Genomic DNA, 23,825 nt, shown 5'->3' on the forward strand with positions numbered 1-23,825 from the left:
TCTAAACCTTGCACACATACATGCATACAAGTACAGCCAATTCTCAATAGCTGTCTGCAGCGTATTGAATGTGTAGAGTGTTCACGGGGATTCCCCAGTATTGCGCAATACCAACTGGCAATAAATTCCGATCGTACACTGCTTACGCGTCCGTGTGTTATTTATCATACATTATAAAATGGGTTCAATCAAGGATGTAGCCAATGAGAAGCGTGAAAATGGATCACGTGATCGTGCACTATTTTTTACTATCTGCATGGTACCATCTGCATGGGGTTCATTTTGGTGATAACAACCGCGGATAAAGCTTGAGGGAGACATCTTATGGCCTCGCTAAGTAAGATTGTCAACCCATTTTATAAAACAAATAATACACAAGTAAATATTTTTTTAAAAAGTTTCTTTAAAGTCAATCAAATTATAAACATACCCACACACAAATACTTATCCAACACACCCCCCCCTCTCCTATCTCACTCTCTTATAAATATGTTCATAAGGAAATATATCCGGATCAAAGACAAGTTTAATCATAAAGAACAATAAGGATGAATTACATGTTCTTTGCTTCCTCCTCCTCTCTGTCCAATTTTGCGTCACTGGCTTCATAAAATCACTTCATCCATTAAGTCTGTTGTTGATCAGTAACGGCGGCTTCAAAACCTGGCACATACAAGTACAGCCAATTCTCAATAGCTGTCTGGAACGTGTTGAGTGCGTTAAGTGTTCACGGGAATTCCCCAGTCTTTCGCACTAACAACTGTGAAGAAATTGCCACCACGCAATGCTTACGCTTCCGTGTAAACTGATATCTATCATACAATGGCTTTTTTTTTGTTCTTACGCACCATAAGCACACTATGTATTCAGAATACACTGGTCTGACAAGCTTCAACGAATACTTATAATGTGGGATCCTGTGATAATTGTCATATTTTTTGTTATACACAAGTCATGTACAAAAAGTTTGTATACCATACTAATAGTAAACTGACATGAAAGTTATGTTAACAAAATTACTTATCAATTCAAATCAGTTTAAATTTTTTTTTTTATTAAAAACAAACGTGCGTCTCAACATAATGTTAAATTGTTTATAGTTTACAATCATTACAAAAAATAACAGTCAACACAATTTTACCAAATGTAGTTTTTACCTTCTCGGCTAATATTTTCCCTCAGTGAAAAGGAAACGTTTTGTTATTGAATAAAAAGTCTTTCCAATTAAAGCTTCATGCGTGATACATGTATAACTTGGTACGTCACATCTAAAATGGCTGCGTCCATGTCGTGTTAAAAGGCATAACATGATGCCAAGCAATCCACCGCCACACACACCGTCCCTTGTTGAACTAAGTGCATGACCGCGAGCTATTTAGTTTTGCCCCTCCTATTTTGTAAAGTAGCAAACATAACTTTAAAAGAAGCACATTTGGATACGAATGTTGAGCCATTAGGGCTCATCAGCATATCTTAGATAAGTGTTGTTATAAACTCTTATTTAACATTAAGTACAGAGGACAATTCTCATCTAATTAGAAAGAAAAGAAAAATACAAAGCACATTATTGAAGTAATGAACTGTAACTGCATAACGAACAAAACAAAACAAAGAAAAAGTTACACAAACTTTCATAGTAATCTCTGACGATATCTAATAAAAAAGAAAGAAAAAAAAGAGCGTACTCTTTCATTTTCATAATGAAATGAAAAGGCATTTTTCTGTGGAAAATGAAACACTCCAGAACTGCAATGACTTGCCTACATATCAGGGTATTTCAGTTATTTCATAAAAAACAAAGCATTATTATGACTAAAATATGGGTACATCTTGTTTTGATATTAATAAATGATTTCTTTTCAGTTTTAATAGCATGTCCATTCAGACAAACAAAATAAAAAGGAAATCGAAAATTAAGGATTCTAGTACATTGATTAGACAGATACGTTCCTCCACATTTGAATTCGATCTGAAGATAATGCATCCTGCTTGTTTATCTACTACTCACACTGGATGAAAGTACTAAGTTTCACACTCATAACACCAGCTTCTACTTAAGCAACAACATGATAAACTGTTGTTAAAGGTACTATGTCCCATTTGCAGGCCAAACAAATGACAAGGTTAAATTCCAACGGCATTTGAAAGATAATACTAATGTAGAACTTCCCTAAAAAACGGGGGACTTGAAAATGTCATTAAGTGGGAAAATAAGGACTATTATTGAATCGACTTAAGAGCTATAGAGCCAGTAAGTAATAGTCTGATTTTCAGACCATTGTACCGAATGATCGTACTTTTTATGCTCCGCAAAGATTTAATCAGTTTAATTGTGGCCATTCCAAGAAGTGGGTTATTGATGTAGACAAATGCTCATGTACCCTTTACAGCTCATTTTATGTATAAAGAAGAAGAAAAGGCCAGTCAGTTACTCAATAGTGTCTGCCAGTGAAGTCTAGCAAGTAAACGGGTTTCCTTGCATAATTTGAATATTAGGATACTGCTAACGTTTAAATTTCACAGATAGGACATACATGACTTATTTATAATTCCTGCAAAGTTCTACAGAATTTGATGTTGGCTGCAAAAGGGACATTGTATCTTATACGGAGTAACCTGTCCTAGTTATAATGAGCATTGTTCTTTTTATTAATTTTGTTATTGAGATTTGGAAACATGGTGTTACAAAAAGCGGTTTATTTAAGCAGGTTTTGCCCTTTGCCTTTAGAGAAGAGATTTAAAATCAAACGTGCTATTTATTGTACAAATGGCATGAAATCTACTCAGTGATCAGGGATAAATAGTGTCGTAATATATTTTATAATAATTATGATCATTATCACAGTTGAAAAGACAAATAAATCGTCGATGATATCTCATATACAACGTCAGGCCAATAGGACATTTTCAAAATCTAATAAAAATTATAAACGTTTACCAAGTATTATAATTGACTGTATAACAATTGGCAAGATGCCTATTGCAAACGTCAGTTGTTGCTAGGTCAGACAAACTTTGTGACAAGCCCTAACAACACGTACTATGCAATTTACATGGTGAATTTTGAAATATAATTACATGTACTCGAAACGAATAATAACAATTAACTCAACAAAGACATATGTTTTAAATATGATTACTAGTGCATTACGGAAATGGCATTAAAGTCAATCTTTTTTTGAGGACATGCGAATCATGTAGTTTCAATGGACCCTTTGTCATAATACCCCAGCAATGATTTGAATTAATATTGATCACTAAAGTTGCACCGCCATGGGTAAACAAATGTGGTATTGAAATCTCAGCCTTCAAATTATTTAGTGGTAATACCTCTACACGTGCGATGAGAACCAATAGGCGTTAACCCTTATCATTGCAATGCCCTCGATAATTATGTACAGGAGTGGAAATCCACTTTGGGAGAGTGATATTACGGATCATTCTTCGTTTTGGAGAGGAAACCTACATCGAAAATAAAACACAGCGATCCACTATTAAACAAAAGAACTATTCAATCACTATGTTTGAATGTATTCGGTTCTAAAGGTAGCAATCCTTTACATTTATCCTAAAAAGGTTTCCACTCCTTTGCATTAAGAGGGTAAGGTCCCTACTGCAAGTCAACGACTGAAGAAATTGGCTCGCTGCAATATGGGCATTCAGGGATGAGCTCAGCAATGCTTCGGATGACATCATGACCACATGCGAAGGAGATTTTCTTCTTGACAAGGTGTTCCAGTGTCTTGACCCTGGACTGAAGGGTTTCAAGCTCTTCGTCTTTGCGCTTGATCTCAGTTTGTATGTTATGCAACTTGCCTATAAGGATATAAGATACAGAGAATAAAGAAATGCTACATTAACTCAAAATATATATGTTTGTATCTCTTCAGTTGACAGTCAAAATATTTCAGTCACTTGATTCCTTGACTATTTTAATCTTACTTGAACGCAAACTCATCACAATTTGAAATATTTTCCATTTTCAACTGCACTTTTCCCTCCTCAAAGATTTTCATGATTCTCGAAGCAGTATGGAAATCGTAACTACAGTAGGAGAAGTTAAGAAAAAACCATATCTCCACTATCAAATACTCATAGTGAATGAATAGCATCGAAATGTATATCCTAATCGGCATGACGGATTTATACTTTTGGACCTTCAGCACTGTTTTTTCTTCTCCAGATCGATGGCATCGCAATCCGATTCCATAGTTTTCCACATAAACTTCAGGAAACCGATTTGGGTAATGATTTCTGATTATAGTCCTCGTCATCGTTCTACTATAAAAAAAGGGATTATATATATCGATATCTGTAGCCTTGTGTTTTGAATCTGTGCTCTTTCTTTTAAAACAATCATTGGATTCTTCACCTGAAGATTTCTGCTGACTTCCTGAACCCGTTGCCAACTTCGCCGGGGAGTTTCCAGAGCTACCTTTCTTTGAACCTGATCTTACAGTGCTTTTCTGTAAGACAGACGACACAGAGCTGACCTTAGTTCCTTTGTTTTTGTTTGTCTTAGTCAGGGTACGTAGGGGGCGTTTGGATGCGCTCTGCTGTCTGGCGATGTCTTTCCTGTAAGCGTTTTAGAGATTGCAAACAAATTAAACAGTACGCTCATATTGTTACAGGGATAGACCGACTACAAGACAACAGTTCAGATTAATAGTAACGTGTTTTTACAACTGGCGTGAAGGCTATACTATACTATCTTTCAGTCAGATTTAAGTTCCTGAAGTTTGTTCATTAATATTCTAACGCACAAAATATATTTAGATTAAAAAAACTACAGAGATGCATCAGGACATATTAATATTGATAGGTCATGTTAAACGTGAACTTCTCTGCGATTTGAACTCTATTTGTTTTATGTTTCGTACAAATGACTTCTCATGTATGCAAAAGTAAGTGGTAAAAGTGATAGAGCAGGATGCCATAAAAATCATTAATTTTTATGATTGTGCACACTCAATTCTAATTTGTGAAAAGAAACCACATGACAACACTGTAATACCATTTGCATACTGGTACCGTAAAACTCTGCAAGCTGACTTTCAAATTTCTGAATCCACAATACCCCACAGTTATCAATACTTTCAGGTTCATGTAGTCTTACAACAGTTGATGAAACAGCATTGAATGCAAAATGTTTTATAGCACTATCCCTACTTGTAAAATACTCGTTTTTGAGGGGAAGTGTGACAGGGATGAATAGACCGATGTTTTTATGTAATCGTCCAGAGGACGAGTTGAGTGGGATGCTAAAAATGGTTCTCGAAAGAAGATTCAACATGTAATGGTTCCTGAATCATAACAACTTTGTGTTACTTTGTCGTCTGTTAAGTGAACAATGGACCTGTGAAAATAGTTGAAGGAAAGCAGCCGTAATAATATATACGGCTGAAAGTAGGCAAGTACTCGTATGTTTTGCCTTTACAACCAGTACACGTTTCCACAAAATGGCGCGTTTTTGTAGATTCTTTTTAAATTTTGGTGTTAATTTGATTTAACTGAATGAATACTAAAAGTTAACTGAAACTTTTAAAAAATTGTAGGAACTATATAGCCAACGGGAAGTTCACTCTAAGAATAAAGTCACAATGACGCTGATTCAAACTTTTAAATCACTTTCAAAACCGTCATTTATGGTGGATTAATGAATTCAATAACCAACAAAGTTTTTAATCATCAACGATTATCTAGTTTCGTTAGAAATTTTCATTTGAGTTTATTTTTTAAATCGATTTTTTTTTAAATCTTTTCAAAATTTAAATCTTGATTTATAAATCATGTCCATGTAATGTATTAAATTGCACTTTTTATGAAAAAATCATATCGTATGTCTTGTATCAAACGTATTTTATACCGTTTCTGACTTTGAATGTCAAGTAGAGGTTGCAGGATTGGATCCCGTTTTTGTTGAAGCATAGTTTTTATTTTCCACCTTGCACTATTGTATGCATTCAGGTCACCACCGTGAGAGACAAGGAAGGCAAGTAGTGCATCTGCGTTCGTCTTAATGCCACGGTGTCCCCATTTCCTCTTCATCTGTAAACACAAAAAGGGGCATGGGAGCACCCCGAGGGGTTATTAGAAGAAGCAATATTCGTTAAAACAAAAAATTAACGACTAGCACATGACTACAATTTTGGGTAAAACATTCAAAGATATCACAAAAGTACATCAAAATTTAAATGAAAACCCCCCAAAAGAACAAAAACAAAGAATGTCTGTAAGAGAAAACAATAGGTTACATGAAAATTAATTACTTTTAGCCTAGAGTACAAAAAAGATTAAATGCGGGTCATAGTAGTGGATAAACCTATATCGAAAAAAAATGGATAAAACACATTGTACATACATAGATGCACCATGTCAAATAATTGGATTTTTATAAATCAAGCAAGTTATTGACCAACTTTTAGAAGTACAATTTTGTTAAGAAAATGAATAAACTACATTTAAGTAGAATTAAATGTTTGAACAAAATACACTATATTCCCTGTAAAAAAAAAAAATCAAGACTGGAAAGCCGTTGACAACCAGTGACGTAATACATCACCGTTAAGAGTAAAGGTAACTGTTGAAAATGAGGTCAATTACTATTATCATCTTGGAAGATAGGACAAGATCATAATTATAAGAACAATAAATAGATACAATAAAAAGTAAGTTACTTGTCTAAAATATATATGTATGAGCAGAAAAGGGTTCATTGGAAAATCTTCAAGCTTGAATAAAAAATTGATCAACGGATGACACTTTACAAAAAACAAAAACAAAAACTCTTTTTCTACGTACCGTATTTCAATGCCTTTGCCCGAATGCTAAATTTTTAGTTAAATCCCAAAGAGGTAATGCTTTAAAACCTTTAATTTTTTAGGTGATATGATTATGAAATAGCCTGCCAATTTGCACATATGATTGTTGGGTCATATACTAGTAGTTATGAAAGTGGGTTTTCAAATGTACGGGTGATATCTTCTCGGTTTGATTCCTAGCAATATTCCTAGTTTGTTTCATACTAAGGTAAAATAATCTAAGGTTGTTAAAGGTACTATGTCCCATTTGCAGGCCAACAAAATGAAAAGGTTCAATTCCAACGGCATTTAAAAGATAATCCTAATGTAGAACTTCCCTAAAAGAGGGGGGCTTGAAAATGTCTTTAAATGGGAAAATAATGACTATTAGTTGTCAAATCGACTAAAGAGCTATAGAGCCAGTAAGTAATAGTCTTATTTTCAGACCATTGTACCGAATGGTTGTATGTTTTATGCTGCGCAAAGATTTAATCAGTTCAATTTTGGCCATCACAAGGAAGTGGGTTATTGATGTAGACAAATGCTCATGTACCCTTTACAGCTGATTTCAAGTAGGCCTTTGTTGTTACCAAAGAAGAAAAAAAGAAGATATCAGTCACTCAATAGTGTCTGACAGTGATGTCTAGCACGTAAACGGGTTTCCTTGCATAATTTGAATACAAGAACACTGCTAACGTTTAAATTTCACAGATAGGACATACATGACATATTCATTATTCCTGCACAGTTCTAGAGAATTTGATGTTGGCTGCAAAAGGGACATGGTATCTTTAATATCATACCTCGGCCATATACGGCTCTTCTTTCATCTTTTGTCCTCCAGAAAAATGAACATTGACGGCAAGCTGCAAGGATGTGTTTCCAGAACAGTCTGGAAGGTTGACGTCTGCACCATGCTCCACCAAGACATCCACTAAATGAAAATGCTCACGGGCGATGGCCAAAGCAAGAGGACAGTATCCAAAGTCGGTTCCCACTGGCACTGCATTCACATTACAGTGTCCCTGTCGGTTTAAATTCAACAACAACAAACATCAGATTCATATTTATGATAAATGGATCAACTTAGGATGTTAGAAATCTGTCAATGCAGGAGTTTTTATAATGTTCGATTTTGATCTAATTTAAGCCTACAACACACTTTATTATCCGACTACGATCTGATTTTAAAAACATTTGTTTACCTTTTTCATCAATAGTTCTGCAGCATTACGACAGCCCTTGAAAACAGCTACAGAAATAGGAGAATGGCCCGGGTTTGCCAATGCTTCCACCAGTCTAGGTATCTTGTCCATGAGCTTGGTTAAAACACTGTGACCAAGGCATGGAGAATAATCGAAAAAAGAAATATGAATTAATACATCAATCCTTGGAAATGGAAAGGGGAAAGCGGCATCCCTCTCCCTGATCTAATACAGGGCAAAAAGCATAACAAGCCTTTTACTCTAAATCACATAGATAATTTGTCCATAGCGCCCATCTTTATTTTTTAATACAATTTTTCATTTGTTTCCCCTTTGCTTGAGAGACATTTTTATTAACACTTACATTTTTATAAGGTGCTAAAACGTCCTAGTTGCTTTTTAATACACACACGCACACACGCACACGCACTCACACACACACACACACACACACACACACACACATACACATACATATTTATACATATATATATATACATAGTCCCGTAATAACCCTATATCTCTGAAAAGGAATAGTGGATCACCATGAAAGTGTTCTTCTAGCTAAAACTTGTTTTCTGAAACACGTCTTTCATAGTTAAAAGAGCTCACTAAAAATAAAACTATTCTCTGTACCAAGATCTGCTTAAGGCCCGGTCACACAGGGAGGACGCATGGGGAACGCACGGCCAGCGCATTGGAAATTTGCAATTTGGGCCAGTGCGTTGTCGTTCGCTAGGCGTGCGTCATCATTCGTTACTCGTTCGTCGAGCGCGCTGGACCAACGCTGGACCAGCGCTATGCATGCGTCGTCATTCGCTGTGTGCGTCGGGATTTTTTGAGCATGCTCAAAAACGTGCGCCGCGCATGAATATACACGCCAAAGGCACGCCAGACATGCGCCGGAGCGCGCTAGACCAGCGCCAGACATGCGTGGAGCGCGCTAGACCAGCGCCAGACAAACGCGGAGCACACGCCCTGTATACGCACAGCGCGCTAGCTACACGCCGTGCATTTTGTGTCAGCTCGCTAGCTTTTCCAAAATTATGACAAAAGTTAGGCACACGTTCTTTTCCGATTTCCAATGCGCTGGCCGTGCGTCGTAGAACGCGGTGCATGCGTGGACCATTCGTCCAGCGCGCTAGCAACACGCTGTGCATTCGTGGAAGTTGTTTTCATGTGCGCTCTGTGTGCGCCCTGTGTGCGCCCTGTGTGCGCCCTGTGTGTGCGCCCTGTATACGCCCTGTATGCGTCCAGCGCGCTATGCATTTGGTGTCAGCTAGCTGTATAGCTTTGACAAAAGTTGGGCGCACGACAACGCACTGGCCAAAATTGCAAATTTTCCATGCGCCGGCCGTGCGTCCCCCATGCGTCCCCTCTGTGTGACCGGGCCTTAAAACAAATATGGTAATAGTACATTTTGTATTAAGCGCTATATAAAAATTAAATATTATTATTTTTATTATTATGTTTTTATCCCCGGCTGAATTCTGAAGCTCATTTAATATGTCTTATTCATCGGATCGACTTGGAAAAATAAAAGAATATACTCCACACACTATGTATTATCCAAGCTAGCAGCAGCGTGCATGCCAGATACTAGATCACTTGAAACCGCTTTCAGATCTGCTTCCTGTCTGTCCATGATGAGGTCCACTATGGTTCTTCCTCCACTTTCTATTGAATGGAGTACAGGTGTCATGTTGTGCACGCCCTATTGCAAAGACATTCCAAGCCACATGATAAGTACACTTACAATTTGTCATGTCTCTTATTAAATGTTATACACTGTTGCCTATAAAGGTTAAAGCCCCACTGTCCTACTTGTAGCTACTTGCTCCCTCTATATAGAAAACTGCCCCAGTCGGTGCCTGTTGGTCCCCCATGATCCTCTTTTTATTATGTTAGTTGAGAGCTGAGTTAATGAGATAGCCACCTGTCAGTGACCTCGCTGTGTGGTCTAATCCCTACTGGCACAGTAGTATTGACGGTCTTTAAGATCAAATCTACCCCTTTTCATGAAATGAAAGTGACAATATTATACATTCTTAATAGTTGCAGTGTATATGTTCTCAAGCCTTTATTATAGAATGGATTTATCAATCCCTGCAATCTGTTTGGTTAATTGCTGCCTATAACTATCGGCTCGCATGGTGATGTATAGTAGGCTTGCGGTTGCACCATGCCAGACAGCTAGGGGAGGATTGGGGAGTCCTGAAAAGGACTCTCGGTAATATTTCTTGAGTGTGTGTTGTCCTGAAAAGGACTGTTGGTGTAGTCTTGAAAAAGACTGTTGGTTATCTTTCTTTAATAGCTTATAGTTCTAAAGAGAACTATAGCGCCGGTTTGAGAGGAAGGGTGGTCCCATCCTCTCAAGATGGCTCAGTTTTTATTTTGGGAGAAACCTTATCTGTCAAGACTATTAAAATCATGTTGTCACAATCATTTCATGAAGAGAGGTAAAACAAAATTATTCCAACTTGATGGGCAACAGTGTACAAGGTAAGTTATCATTCATTTGGCTATGTTGCATATAACATCTTAAAGCACATTTACAATTTTATCATTTCTCTTTCCTGTTTAGTCAGATATATTTGAATGGTCTTAATATCTAACGGTTGTTGCGAAGATTTGTATCCATTGCCCGAGTAAAGGAGGTTAATATATGTTTTATATCCCACATCGGCAATCAGGGCCCCGTCTTACAAAGAGTTACGATCGATCCAAATCAATCGTAAGTCCTCCAATCAATCGCAAGTTTGCAGTCTCCTATCTCTTATGTACATAGTTACGATTAATAACAATTGCAAATAAGTTACGATTGATATCAACTCTTTGTAGGACGGGGCCAAGGTCTATTTAAAGTGAATTTTACATAATTAAAACAACTGATTTTGCAGACAGTTTAGCTTCAGCTAGATTTTACAAAGCACAACATGCGTACATGTAATACAGTCGATGCGCGCTCATTTGACATTGACATTGACTTTGACATTTCACGTAACCTACTTTGCTATGCTTATTCAATGCGCAAGTCGCGCAAGTGGGGCAGCAGCAAAAAAATACTTAACAAAAAGACCTATCTCAGGTAGATAGTACTTATCTATACCTTTTTCGTGCTCTGTACAATCGCAATGCAAACAACTATACATGAGGGATATAATGTCCGATATCAACTTTCCCCGTTAAGTACGAGCAAATGTTTTTGACATTTTTTGACATTTTCAACAGGGGGGGGGGGGGGGGGGGGGGCTGAAGCCTCTTGCCGAATTTTAATTTTATGGTTTCACAATTTGGCGAGGGGGCGAAGCGAGTGAGCGAAAATGTGGGCATATATATGTTGTGAAAGTGTTATTTATCACCAAAATATACGAGATAAGATATACAAAGTGCAGTCGGGCAGTTCGCTGCTCGAATATTTGTAATTTTGTAACTTTCGGGGCAATAGAGGCTGCAACCCCACCCCGCATTAAATGCAGGTGTTAATATGAAATGTAATTTGAATCCTTGTGGAGTAAATATAGAAACAGCTCGTGCTACAACCATGATTGTAATGGAAATGTTCAGTTATTTAGAATTCAAGAACATCTTAACTCCTGTAGTACTAAATAGGTGTTTTATGACTGTCAAGATATATTTAACAATTTCTTTATATCTTTACATATTGATATCAATTTCATGAATGACTAAATCTCTCTCGTTCGCTTAACAAATACCAACGCTTTGAGTTATTTTCTACAACCATGATTGCAATGAAAACCTCCATATATTTGGAAATCCAGAACAGTTAAACTCCTGTGGTACTAAATGTGTGTTTCATGACTGTCATCATGATATATTAATCAATTTCTTTATATCTTTACATCTTTATATTCATGAATGACTTTATAACTCTCGTTCGCTTACAAAATACCAACGTGCGCATATTACTCCGTATTTTGAATGAATGCAATATAAATATAAGTTTAATTTTTTTTACAGCCACTATAAGAAGCAAATCCGTCGATTACTTTCATTGTTGGGGATGAATTATCTTAGTTTAAAACGCTTAAAAGGATACTCGTCCCCCTGGATCCGCCACTGATACTTTAAACTATGAAGTAAACAAATCTCCCACATACTTCTCAACAATTCTTTTTTTTCCTTTCTATCTGACACATCTTCTACAAGAGGATTTCAAATAATCAGCTCTTGAAAACTTGTATTCATCCTAAACATGCGAAAGATAACCATGATCAAGCTCATTTCATTATGACTCAATATAATTTCTGTAAAAGCCCAAAGTATGTAGTTCCGTTGCATTAGTACCATAAAGACATGAATTCACGTCCCACTCCTGCCGTAACTTTTAAAGTTTTAATCTATCACAGAAAAAAAAAATCAGTTGTGACCTTTTACAAATACGTTTATTTCAAAAAGATCATATTAGACTTCAATCATGATTTTTAGATATAAATGATTATATTAAATATATATCACAATTTCCTTACCTTTTGGTTCAAGTCTGCACCATGCATCAGCAGATAATGTGCACATTGAAAGAACCCTTGTTCACATGCCTTAGCGAGACATGTGAAGCCTTGCGGGTTGACGGCATGCACATCAGCCCCTTGATCTAGAAGGTATTCCACAGCTTCGTATTTGTTGCTTCCGTTTGGAATGGGTGTGTAAAGAAAACGGGCGGATGATCATTTGTTTAACCCGAATCAACTTAATGGATTACAATTTGAACATGGGCAGAAAGCACAAAAATCACTGGATAATTTGGGTCCATTTCTGTTGCTGTACATTGTACCGTTCATGAATAAGAGCTAATATATTCACGCATACAATTAAAATTGAAGTCTCCAAACTGGCAACGCAAAAAATATTGTATAACCACTCTTTTAGGTTTCATGTACAAAAAGGCAATTTCGTGTTTACGTGTTGAATATTTCATTCACAGCAGTTTATTTATTTTTAAACACTTATTTTTACATTATGAAAGAGTGGGAAGGATAAAAAGGTACATAAAATGACAATTAATATGTCAGAAAAAATATGAATAAACCGCAAAATAATGAACTAAAAATGAGTTGATAAATTACAAATGATAACAAGTCAGCCATTATATAAGTTTCACAGGCATTCTGGAGACAAATTGCTCTGCAATAGAATATAATATAGGGAATGGTGTGTAGGGGCGGCGGGGGGGGGGGGGGGGGGGCTGGGGGGCTACCCCGGCCCCCCACACAGTGTTCTTTAGGGTACGCATATGCTCGTTGAAAACACCCCCTATCCGAGGACTGCCAACATTTCCGAACCCCCCTTTCGCGGGCTTTTCCTGCCTTGGAGACACCCCTAAATCATCAAAATTCTCAATGTAACCCCCTAAATCGGAATAATTTCTCAGGAGTCCAAAGAGATGAAAGAAAAAAGACCCCCTTTTTAAAGAAATCTCCGGGTGAAAAGTTAATACACCCCTCTTTTTACAATTCTCGGGCCGGACTTTGTCGCACGAAAAGTACCCCTTTACCGGACATTTTGGTAACATGCATGGGGTCCGTCCGTTCTCGGAGTGGGGGGGGGGGGGGGGGGCTACATCCCCTCGCTAGTGTGGTTACAGTGCAGTTGACCGAAGGCCGGCGAGACCGAAAACCATAAATTGTGTGAATTACACAACATGCAGTACATATGCTTGCGTACATTTTGGTTGTATTTGTTATGACCGTAAATGTTGGTGCTTTTGATCCCTAGGCATATAAAGGTTATATAATAATTATGGGGGACAGTAAATTCAAAGAAAATACTATAAATCCTAAATCAGTTTTACCAAAAAGGTAAACTTGTGATGAAATATGAAATCTGAAAATTAATTACTCTTGTCATTTATGAGTAAAATCACACCACCATAAATTAGCTCATTTCATTGTGATGACAAGTTGATGATAGGGATTTCAAAATGTTACTAGTATAATGTGAGGGGGAAAATGCCGATATACCTCTCCTTAATAGTGAGAAATGATATGTGTCCTGGCTGCTTTAAATGCAGAAATAATAAATATGCTTAGTTGAAGGACGGATATTAAAATGCAACATTTGTACACGCTTAAATTTACTTGCCTCAATATAGACGTCGATGTAGAAAGTCGAGACAGATCTCATCACCCATTATTAGTATAGTATTAATGACTGCTTTGAGAGAAATAGTTGTTTTATACGCTCAAGGGAAGGTAACAATTGTGCTATTGCCCGAGGCGCGGGCAATAGCACAATTGTAACCTTCCCTTGAGCGTATAAAAACAGCTATTTCTCGAACATTAAAGCAGTCATTAATACTTTTATATGCCGAAAAAAGTGTCAACTTATGACACCACCTTGGCCTTTCTGTAGTTTATATGTACGGTTTTTTTTTTATGAGTGTATCTTTGAGTTTATTTCTAGTCTGACTCTAAGCAAGATATTTTTAAAATTTAGGGGGGGGGGGGTGTGAGCCCCTGTGGGGAATATGGAGAAAAACTTGCTCTTTCATATGACACCTCACTTATTGAGTATCACCTTCAGGATCACGAGCAATATTGGTTTGAATCTCATTTTGGAATTAAAACATCGACCAATTTAGCATGAGTGCGCGCAATGCACTTGGACTGCATAGATCTAGATCTAGAGATGTGTGCAATCTCTATGGGAAGGTTTTAGCACACAGTATTTTCATGGAGACTTTCACGTACCCTTTTGGTGTTCTTCAGAATTAATAAAGTCTTGCATTCGATCATCATCAAGAAGTTGAAATCTTGGGAGAGTTTCTTCAGCCATTTTTGCCTTGTTTGGAATTCAGTACGATCGAGATTGCCGTACGGTCGTCTGCGCTACGCTCTGTATTAAAAAAATTGGTAAATTAAGCTAGCGACCAATTCTTCGCACACGTACACGTATGTATGGTATCCGCGATCGCTCAAACCAGTTTTTAAGCAAGACTAAACTATAACTTGAATTTTACCCTCGAACTATTACATGGGCGTGGCATTTTTCGTTTATTTTCGGGAATGGCTAAAACCATGACTGCAATTTCGACCAATCAGATGGCTGGATTTCTTAAGTGAGGTATATAATTCGCAATATCATGCAGATTTTTTTTGTATTATGTAGCTCGTAAAATATTGTTGGGGGCAGATAATTAGAAGAACTCATTGATATTCGAAAACTAAAAATGTTTGCAAGATTTTGACCCGTACTGTCCAACCCGTTAAGTGTTAAAAAGTGAGGAAGTTGGTTATCTATCAAATGTCAGATATCTTGAAGAGTTTATGAAATAATAGTCTCTCACATAACATTGTTTAATATCGAGACTAAGGATACGTAGTAGAAGCTAAAATCTTATTTTCTCTTTCAAACAGAGTTTATATATTAATAGTCTGACTACACAACCTGTTATCTCCATGAGCATTTTTGATAGGGCTCCTTTAACATTAGTAAAATTAATGACAACCCTTCCACAGCTGCAATGATGCACACACATAAGAGGTGTCACGATGAATCTGAGTGGAATAGGATATTTATAATCATTTATTATTGTCTATATAAATATTGTCAGCCATGACGCAGCCCAAGTTTATCCCAGATAGATAGCTTACGTTATATTATGTACACGCGCGAAGTCTCGCGGACCTTCAGTCAAGTGGGCAGACCCCAATAGTGCCTCAATGGAAAGAAAGGTCATACAAATTCATTTAAACTAACATGTATAATTTCGATTATCAAAAATTATTCAAGGAAGTAAAAAAAAAAAATACAAATAAACAATGACAACATACTGACAAATCAATATTAAATTAACTCGAAGGTACATCACTACGACCAAAAGGTACATGTGAGAATTTCTTCTTACATGATAACAGATTTAATGTTGCGCGAATAATCTTTCTCTTTTTAGGTGCATTTAACATGAAATCATTCAGCATGAATTTAATTAAATTTAATTTCATCAGAGAAATGCATGCTAATGGTGAAAATAGAAAATGTTTTGTAAATCAAATTAGATATGAGATAACCTTCTGTTTGGAACCTTCTTCTGAAGAATGTATGTATAATGGCTTGTAGAATCGGACCATAAAGCCTGTGGGATATCTAATTTCACTGATTACATTTAGAAAACCTTTCCATGTGAATGATGGTGTAAAATCAACGTGGGATGATGGAAATTTAATTTCTTTGTTAGAATTTGAATAATGTATTCACAGATTCGGGTTTAAAGATACAGCTGAGTTCTGGTAATGCGATTGCCTTGTGAAAGAAAAGGTGTGGAATGGATCAGAAACAGTTGATCATGTAGCATGTAAGTATTGGTGTGCACTGCAAAGGTTCTGGAGTCATCAAGATCATAATAAATGTGGCCGAGTCTTGGTAAAGTAACACAGAAAGCTATATACGGGACAACACACATGGTGTCGGGGCTAGTACTACCTTGATTTCCTTGTCTTTCTATGCTGATTACTCAGCCAGTATACATTTTCTTCCAAAATTGTTTGGCACATGTCATTTATTTGTAATCTTGAACATTCAGTGTAAGTTTCGTTTGATTCTTTAAGAATTATTATTATTTTTTTTTACCAGAACTGGAGTTTATCTTAAAGCATAACAGGTAGGCAACACAAATTATCATTAGGTTTACAAAAATACTATTTTTTCTTGGAATTTCTTACGCAAGTGTCGACTGGTAAAGTGGGGCTTTGTGGTCGTTCTCAATAAAGGCCCCTTTCCCAACGAGGAACTTCATCATGCGTACATCTCCTTTAGCTGCACTGCACCCTAACAGTGTTATGCCCGGCACTGCCTCATAATGAATCTAGATGCAAAAAGACAGAGAAAACTATATAAATAATCTTTTCACGGACAGCTTTTCCTCAACTGCCGTGTACGATAGGATTTGCTGTATCTATGGTATTAATGCTTCATAAACTCTTAAATTCAAAATCGCATGAGGAAACCAAGATCCAGCTCATTAACCCCCCTCCTTTTGACACCTACATGGCATAACTAATATCTATACATAAGCCGAACATGTGCTCCCTATTAAAATTGGTTTAACCTTTCTTTCTTCTTTCTTCTCCTTCTTTTTTTGTTGTTGTTACAGAATTCGAAAATATAGGAACACCCGAAACATTTGATGACTTTTTTTTCTCTTTGGTACCCCCTCCCCCTTTACAGAATTCTAGATCCGACCCTTATTACTTACCCATTCTGGATGTATAGCCAAGATACGCTCCATCTTGTTGATATCACCTGCTTCTGCATGAATCATGATGCTCCATTCAGGATCCTGCATGGCCCGAGGGAGACCTAGAGGCAAGAAAAAACATTGTCATATAAAGCTTGTAACGAATGCTCGCATAATCACGTTTCACGTTTTGAGTATTTTCGTAGATACAATCTAATCAAGCGTTTGTCATACTTTTTATAGTCACGGCAGTGATTTAAAACAAATTGCGATATATCACGATATTCGGGCACCTCGTTGACTAATTATGGCACCTTACTGTTTGAAAATAAAAAGCAGTTTCTGATAAAAGAAAATTCACGAAATTGAGGTTTATTTCATTATAGATGCAAAAATAGTTTAACGAATTTCTCTCGCGGCACCGCTAGAGATGTCTTGAGGTTGTTGTCCGTTTCTATTAAATGGAAATACAGATGATACAATATCTAATCTAAAGATCTATGAATTATATTTAATTTTCTACAGTATGAAGCAAATCCGATTGCTTCCGAAAGAGATGTTGATTCCTTCTTGAAAAATAATACCAAAGGGTGAAATGCAAGGAAATGTGCTATTAATAGGACTTTCAATTATTGATTCATGATTTTTTTAATTTATTCATTCATTAATTTATTTTATATATGTTTCTATTAATTGTTTATAATATTAAAGTTTGCATCCTCTTTGGATATAGATATTGAACCAAATTGTAATGTGTAATCGTAAATTAAATTAACTATTATAAGACCTAAAACTTAAAACTTACCACGCAAATGTTCGTCAAAATTTTCATATTCTGGTTTAGGAGCACGAAACCGTTCTGGAGTCAGGTTTACAGAATTGAAAACGAATTTGTGATTGCCCTTGATTTTGACGTGAATATCCGATCCGTCAATCTCTACCACCTTTCCAACTGTACCGATGGCCTAGAACAGGAATATAATGATCATGATTATTGGGCTACATAATTGTTTGTTTGTAATGTGGAAGTAAATAGAAGGATGGTGGGCTGATATCATTGCCCGTATATGAACTTCGTTTGCGGCCTAATCGAGAGAGCCATTACAAAATATAGATTCAATATGGCATAACAAAAACGAGCATCTTTGATGCCAGAATATAGGAATCTTGTTAGTTCTCGAGGGGAGGGGTTCGCAAAAAGCAGCTCCCCTCTCCCGCCTCGCGCACCCGTATTCTATAGCTAAAATAGTTATATAGACAGAAGTCACCTGTTTCATAGCTGCCGTCCATCCGCCATGTCCAGACTGTAATCTTTTGACCATCTCGATATCATCACTTATCCGGACAAGCTGACCGAGACTTAATGGATGAATCTAAAATGAACAGGTGGATAAAAATGGAAATGGTAAGAATACTAATGATATCAAGAAAATTGTTGATAATTATGTGTCCCCGTAGATTTGGTAATTATTTAATAACAATAACAACAACAACAATTGCAAAAACAGCAAAAGTAATGATGATAATTATTATACTAATACTAATGATAATAGTAGGTTATTGTTAAGCACTCATGTCTGTCAGGCTTGACACTCCTGGAGCTTCTAAATTAACATGACTGCCGGTATGGTACCTGAGCATTTCTAGGAAAAGGAATGAATTCCTGCTAGGTACCAAGTAACCTCATTTGGGTTGAGCATGGCAAATGGAGATTTATGTCTTGCCAAAGGAAATTAATGCTGCGGTGGGGATTCGAAACCCGTTACCTGTTTGGTTACTGAACCCCCGTATCACGGCACCTCTACAATTAGGCCCTATGTATCAAGAAATATATCATACAAGCATTTGTATAGTCAGTTAGGTATAAGCAAGGCCTGCTGGTTATGTCATAGTTACCTTCCTTAGAGCTGCAGAATTCATAGTAAATGTTTCTTGGCTGTCATGGAAAGTCACTGTGAAGTCACCAGTATTCGTCCTTTTAAGCACATATCCCTTCTCGAGAAACGTCTGTGTATAGACAGAGATATTAATAGTAAATATGTTTGCCTATTCCAATTTCTGCATTTTTATTTTTAAAGTTACATTTAAGTCGGGTAGTCTCCTCCACTGGGCAGCAATGGGAACATAATATATTTTGGGAGAGAGAAAGAAAGATATTTATAACCATGAATATAAAATTCGAAATAATTTGTTTTAAAGAATATCATCTCAGCAGCGTTCGGATAGTTCTTCAGGTGCTATGTCGGGGCTGTTTTAAAGCGTTTTCATAATTGATAATAATCATTACTTCGAATGTTTTCAACCATTGAATTTTGATAAAATTGTCTGATCAAAGTATCACGTTTGCAATAATGACGATAAAGTAATTAAAAATAAAACTTCGCACAGCTACTTTAAGTGCCATGTTACAAATTATTTCATTCACTTGTTACGAATAATAATTACAATACTCAGAATGCGAATTGCATATATTAGTTGCTGCGAGGTAGGCCAACAATTGTAAAATTAGAACTGTTGCTTGCAAATGAGTGTTACGAAACAAATTCCAGTTTCATTTTAAAAGTCTTTGTTATTATTGTTTAAATGGTCATCATACTATGTTGAAGAGCAAATTGTGAAGCGCTTTGTAACTGCACGGTTATACCAACTACTCTGTAGATTGGATTGGAGATTAAATCTTCAGTCATATGTAGCATTAACATGTAGCCATGAGAAATACCCACATGAAGCACTAGTATGTAAAAAATTTTCTTTGTGAACTCGATTCAATGTATAGTCATACTTGTCTATTGAGGCTACCCATGGGAAATAGAGAAAGTGGCTTCTGTAGACAGGTTCTACGAAATATATTTTTTTCTCTAGGGTGACAAAATACATGGCCGCTATATACAGATGGCATTTGCAAGAGATTGGGCGCTAAGACAGGTATGACTGTAGTTTACTAACAGGGGCAGCGGTGGGATATACATTTACTGAATTGCAAAGATAAATTCCTCTCTATTATCAAGTTCATTCATTATTTGAATGGCAAAACATTAACGAATTAGTGTTTGAAATATTTGAAATAAAACAATTTTTTGAGGGTAAAAGCTAAAAATTGCAGCCTCAAGATGTTATTTGGAAGGAATAAAGGAACCTAAATCTCTCCAACACTTGATGAAAGCATTAGATATTAGTGAATATAGACTTATACTCACTTTGGTCATATCTGGCTTCCACAATCCCCTGCGCTTGTGGAGTTCCTCCAATTCTGCAGGAGTGGCAGTTACCAGGACGTTGTCACCTTCATTCACTCGCTCCAGATCCCCTATGATTAGCGAACAACTAAGGGTAAACAAATCTGTTCTATGTAGCCTAGCTCTTTCTTCTTTTACATGTCTCAAGGAAAACATCTATTTTTTTTTCTTCTAGTTTTTTCTTTTGTTTACATGTTTCATAACCCAATAAGCGATAGTGGTAATAGTAATCTCAGTTCCAATGATGATGATGATGATATGGATATTTATGACTGTACAAATGACCATATCTTTCCGGGTCTATTTACATGATTTAAGAACATATTCTTTCTCCTGATATCAATATTTATTGGTAGGCAGGGTAACCCCCGAAAGAATATCTGCGATCTGCAACTTCAGCGACCTCTTCACGGCTTGCCATACAATCAGCTGTTTTGACCGGACGGAAATGCGTTTCTCAGCTCAGCTGGTTGTATGGGAAGCCGTCATGCGCACATTTCTCACGGCTGCAAGCATTTTTCCGGTTGTAAAAGTATCAAAGTTTGAAAAAATATTGCCTCACAAAAATATCTGTAGAATCAAAACGCCTTACCGAAACACTTATAATCTTGGTGTCATTTTACTCGGAAAAAACAGAAATCAATGGTGTCTATGAAGGTGGTGTCTTCGAAATGGTGTCTTCGAAATTGCTGATCTCAGGTGTTGCAGACTTTTTGGAGCACCTCGTATATACAACTACTTGGAAAAATAAGAGATGAAATAAATTGTCTTAATTCTTAAACTCTAAGCACTCTAAGACATTGCTATTCTTACCAAGATTTGCTAAGTGTCCAGCATACACAAAACCTCCTGACCCTGGTAGTGTACAGAAGATTTTATTGAGGTCTACCCTCTCTCGCCCAGAAGAGAACTCAACCGCTGCTCGTACATTGACTTTATCCTCAAGTGTCTGTCCATGTCTGACTACTGTCCCGAGTAGCTTATCTGGGAAGAAATAAAATAAAAGGTCTGATAGATATCATTTGTATCTAGAGACTTCCTTGATTATTCTTCATTTCTGTCGCCAAATGCAATTATTTGGAGATTTCACCTGGATTATGTAACATACATGTGCGGTGAACCCTTTTGATTAAATACTATGATAGCCACTTTTCTTGTTCATGCGCATTGTCAACATCTCTTTGGAGAGTATATATAGAGTGGAAGATATCAAGACGAACCTGATTCAAGTCTCTTGTGCCACTGGGGATGTCTGACAACTTTTGCTCCAGCAAAGCTTCCTTTAAGAGCAAGACGAGGAGATGATGATCTTGGTAGCATCTTAGGACTGCATCTATTACAAAAATCAATATCGAACGCTGGAAACTGTTATGTGTCAACTTGTAGCAACGGAATATTCGTAAATTTAGGTCTGACTTCGATTTTCTGATTTTCAAAGACACTAACTAAGATTCCAACATGTTAAATAAACATTCTTATTGTCTGTAGAGGCCGTTTAATGAATCTGTCATAAGTCTAACTTTGTGGAAATCCCATTGAAATGTGTTAAAGAATTAACACGAATTTTATATGAAAATGCTTTGAACTTAGACTTATGATGGTTTCGAGTTTACTGGCCCCAGGAGGTTTTCTTTTATCGGCATTAAAAAAACACAATACCAGTAATTTTAAATGTAATTCATCAAACCAATGTACACTCTGGCTGTTGGAACTCGACTGAGTTTAGAATGGGGTAACACAAACACATCACATTTCTAAACGACACTAACGACTGTTAAATTAAGTATAATACACTCGACTTTTAGGAGCAATTAAACGTTCTATAAGAAGATATGGCACGCAGAGAAGACAAAATCGGTGTAGAAAAGTGGGACTAGAGAAGATCGTTCCAGTGTAAGACAAGCTTGATATATATAGTAAGAGATGTACAAACAGGAAGAGTGATGTTGTACTGTTTCAAAACCTGATATATTATGAGGACCAAGATGCCATTTCTCCCTAAATTGCCCGTAGTAATAGCTGATTACTTGGTCTTTCATCACCAAAATCCCACAATATACCTGAAAATGTGGAGTGTAATAATATACAAGTGCATACCCCTTGGATGTTTTGTCTGAAGACAACACTCTCGTGAAGACATGACTGAGATCATGTTCGTCATTCATGTAGCAAGTGGTACAGAGGTCAAAGGCGTAGCACTCGGTGCATCTCCATCGCATCCCCCTAATCTCATCAACGTCACATCCGTCACACCAGACCTTTGGATGACACACTAAAACAGAGGGGAAAACAATACCAATTTCAACAAAGACTAATGGATTTTTTTAAAATTTGACCTTAATTTATAGACCACACATTATGTTTGTCTGCTCCCTTTATCAAGCATATGAAACGCCGGAACCAAGGTTTGGCTGAAATCTAAAATGGAATATTGTCAATTGCAGCAGTTGTATCCGGCATATTATCCATAGGACACTGTGGAATATTTCTTCATTCGATTGACTTTACATTAAGAGGACTACTTTAAAATAATTTGTGATGATTGTGTCGTTTGACATGGCATTTGGTTAAAATGTCTTTCTCGATCCAGGTGTGTCATAGTTCCTGGTAAGGAAGATAAATTGTGGCATTCAGGCGGAATTTCATTAGTATCTACCTGTGCCAGGAAAAATAAATTTGTAACGGGCATGAGTTTATGTATAAAACGCCATTTGTCATTGATGTAATCGGAAAGAGGTACGAACAATATCAAAACATCAAAAGTTGTCGAGGTGTCGTGGTTTAGTAATTTAATGTAATAGTTAATTCAAATGACTGTTATTCCTAGGGTTCGGAGAACAGCACTGAAACGGACGAATCATCCCTGGGTGAACAGAAGTATTAGTAAACATATTTAGAACTACCTGTATTAGCTGTATCAATGATCCTGAGATCGTAACACTGGTCATAGCCAGCCCGGTAGAGACCTTTATCTCCATTGTCCCACTGAACGAGTACCGAGAATTTTGGAAAATGTGGTTGACGTTCATCATGTAGTCTCAGAACCGTTCCTGCACATCCCTTTCCGCCATCTTGGTTCTTATAAGTCCAATCAGGTCCTCGGATGACACGGAAACCTGGTTTTACAGGGGTTTCCATTTGTGTTAACCTTCAACAGCTAAATTGAGGGCAGAAATGGGAAAACATATAAGATAGATATATAGGAAGAATGTTAAAAGAAATAGAAACATGTACTGTATAGATTGAGAGAGGGTGAGATAAAGAGAGGGTAGAAGTCTATGTCATGTTCGGAGAGGTTTGTAGTTATCAACGTTTGCAGATAAATCCACTCTTTTTAGTTTCATGCCATTTGAAGCAAGGATTATTCAAGGTTTATAATCATATTCGT

At 36.8% G+C, this 23,825-nt stretch overlaps 1 protein-coding gene across 1 annotated transcript; it reads right to left on the reverse strand.

Moving 5' to 3' along the window:
- Positions 1-4,518: 4,518 nt before the first annotated feature.
- Positions 4,519-23,588, reverse strand: LOC100890225 (E3 ubiquitin-protein ligase MIB2). Its single transcript, XM_030995912.1, has 11 exons — positions 23,341-23,588; positions 22,535-22,709; positions 21,658-21,770; positions 21,251-21,421; positions 20,399-20,508; positions 19,098-19,208; positions 18,470-18,574; positions 18,007-18,166; positions 17,220-17,323; positions 7,604-7,825; positions 4,519-4,575 (listed from the first exon to the last, which is right to left on the reverse strand). The coding sequence occupies exons 1-11, from the start codon at positions 23,573-23,575 to the stop codon at positions 4,519-4,521; spliced, it is 1,563 nt and encodes a 520-aa protein (XP_030851772.1). The 5' UTR covers positions 23,576-23,588.
- Positions 23,589-23,825: the final 237 nt, after the last annotated feature.

Source organism: Strongylocentrotus purpuratus, unplaced genomic scaffold (assembly GCF_000002235.5).
Source record: "Strongylocentrotus purpuratus isolate Spur 01 unplaced genomic scaffold, Spur_5.0 spur5_scaffold_3, whole genome shotgun sequence".
NCBI classification, from domain to species: Eukaryota; Metazoa; Echinodermata; class Echinoidea; order Camarodonta; family Strongylocentrotidae; genus Strongylocentrotus; species Strongylocentrotus purpuratus.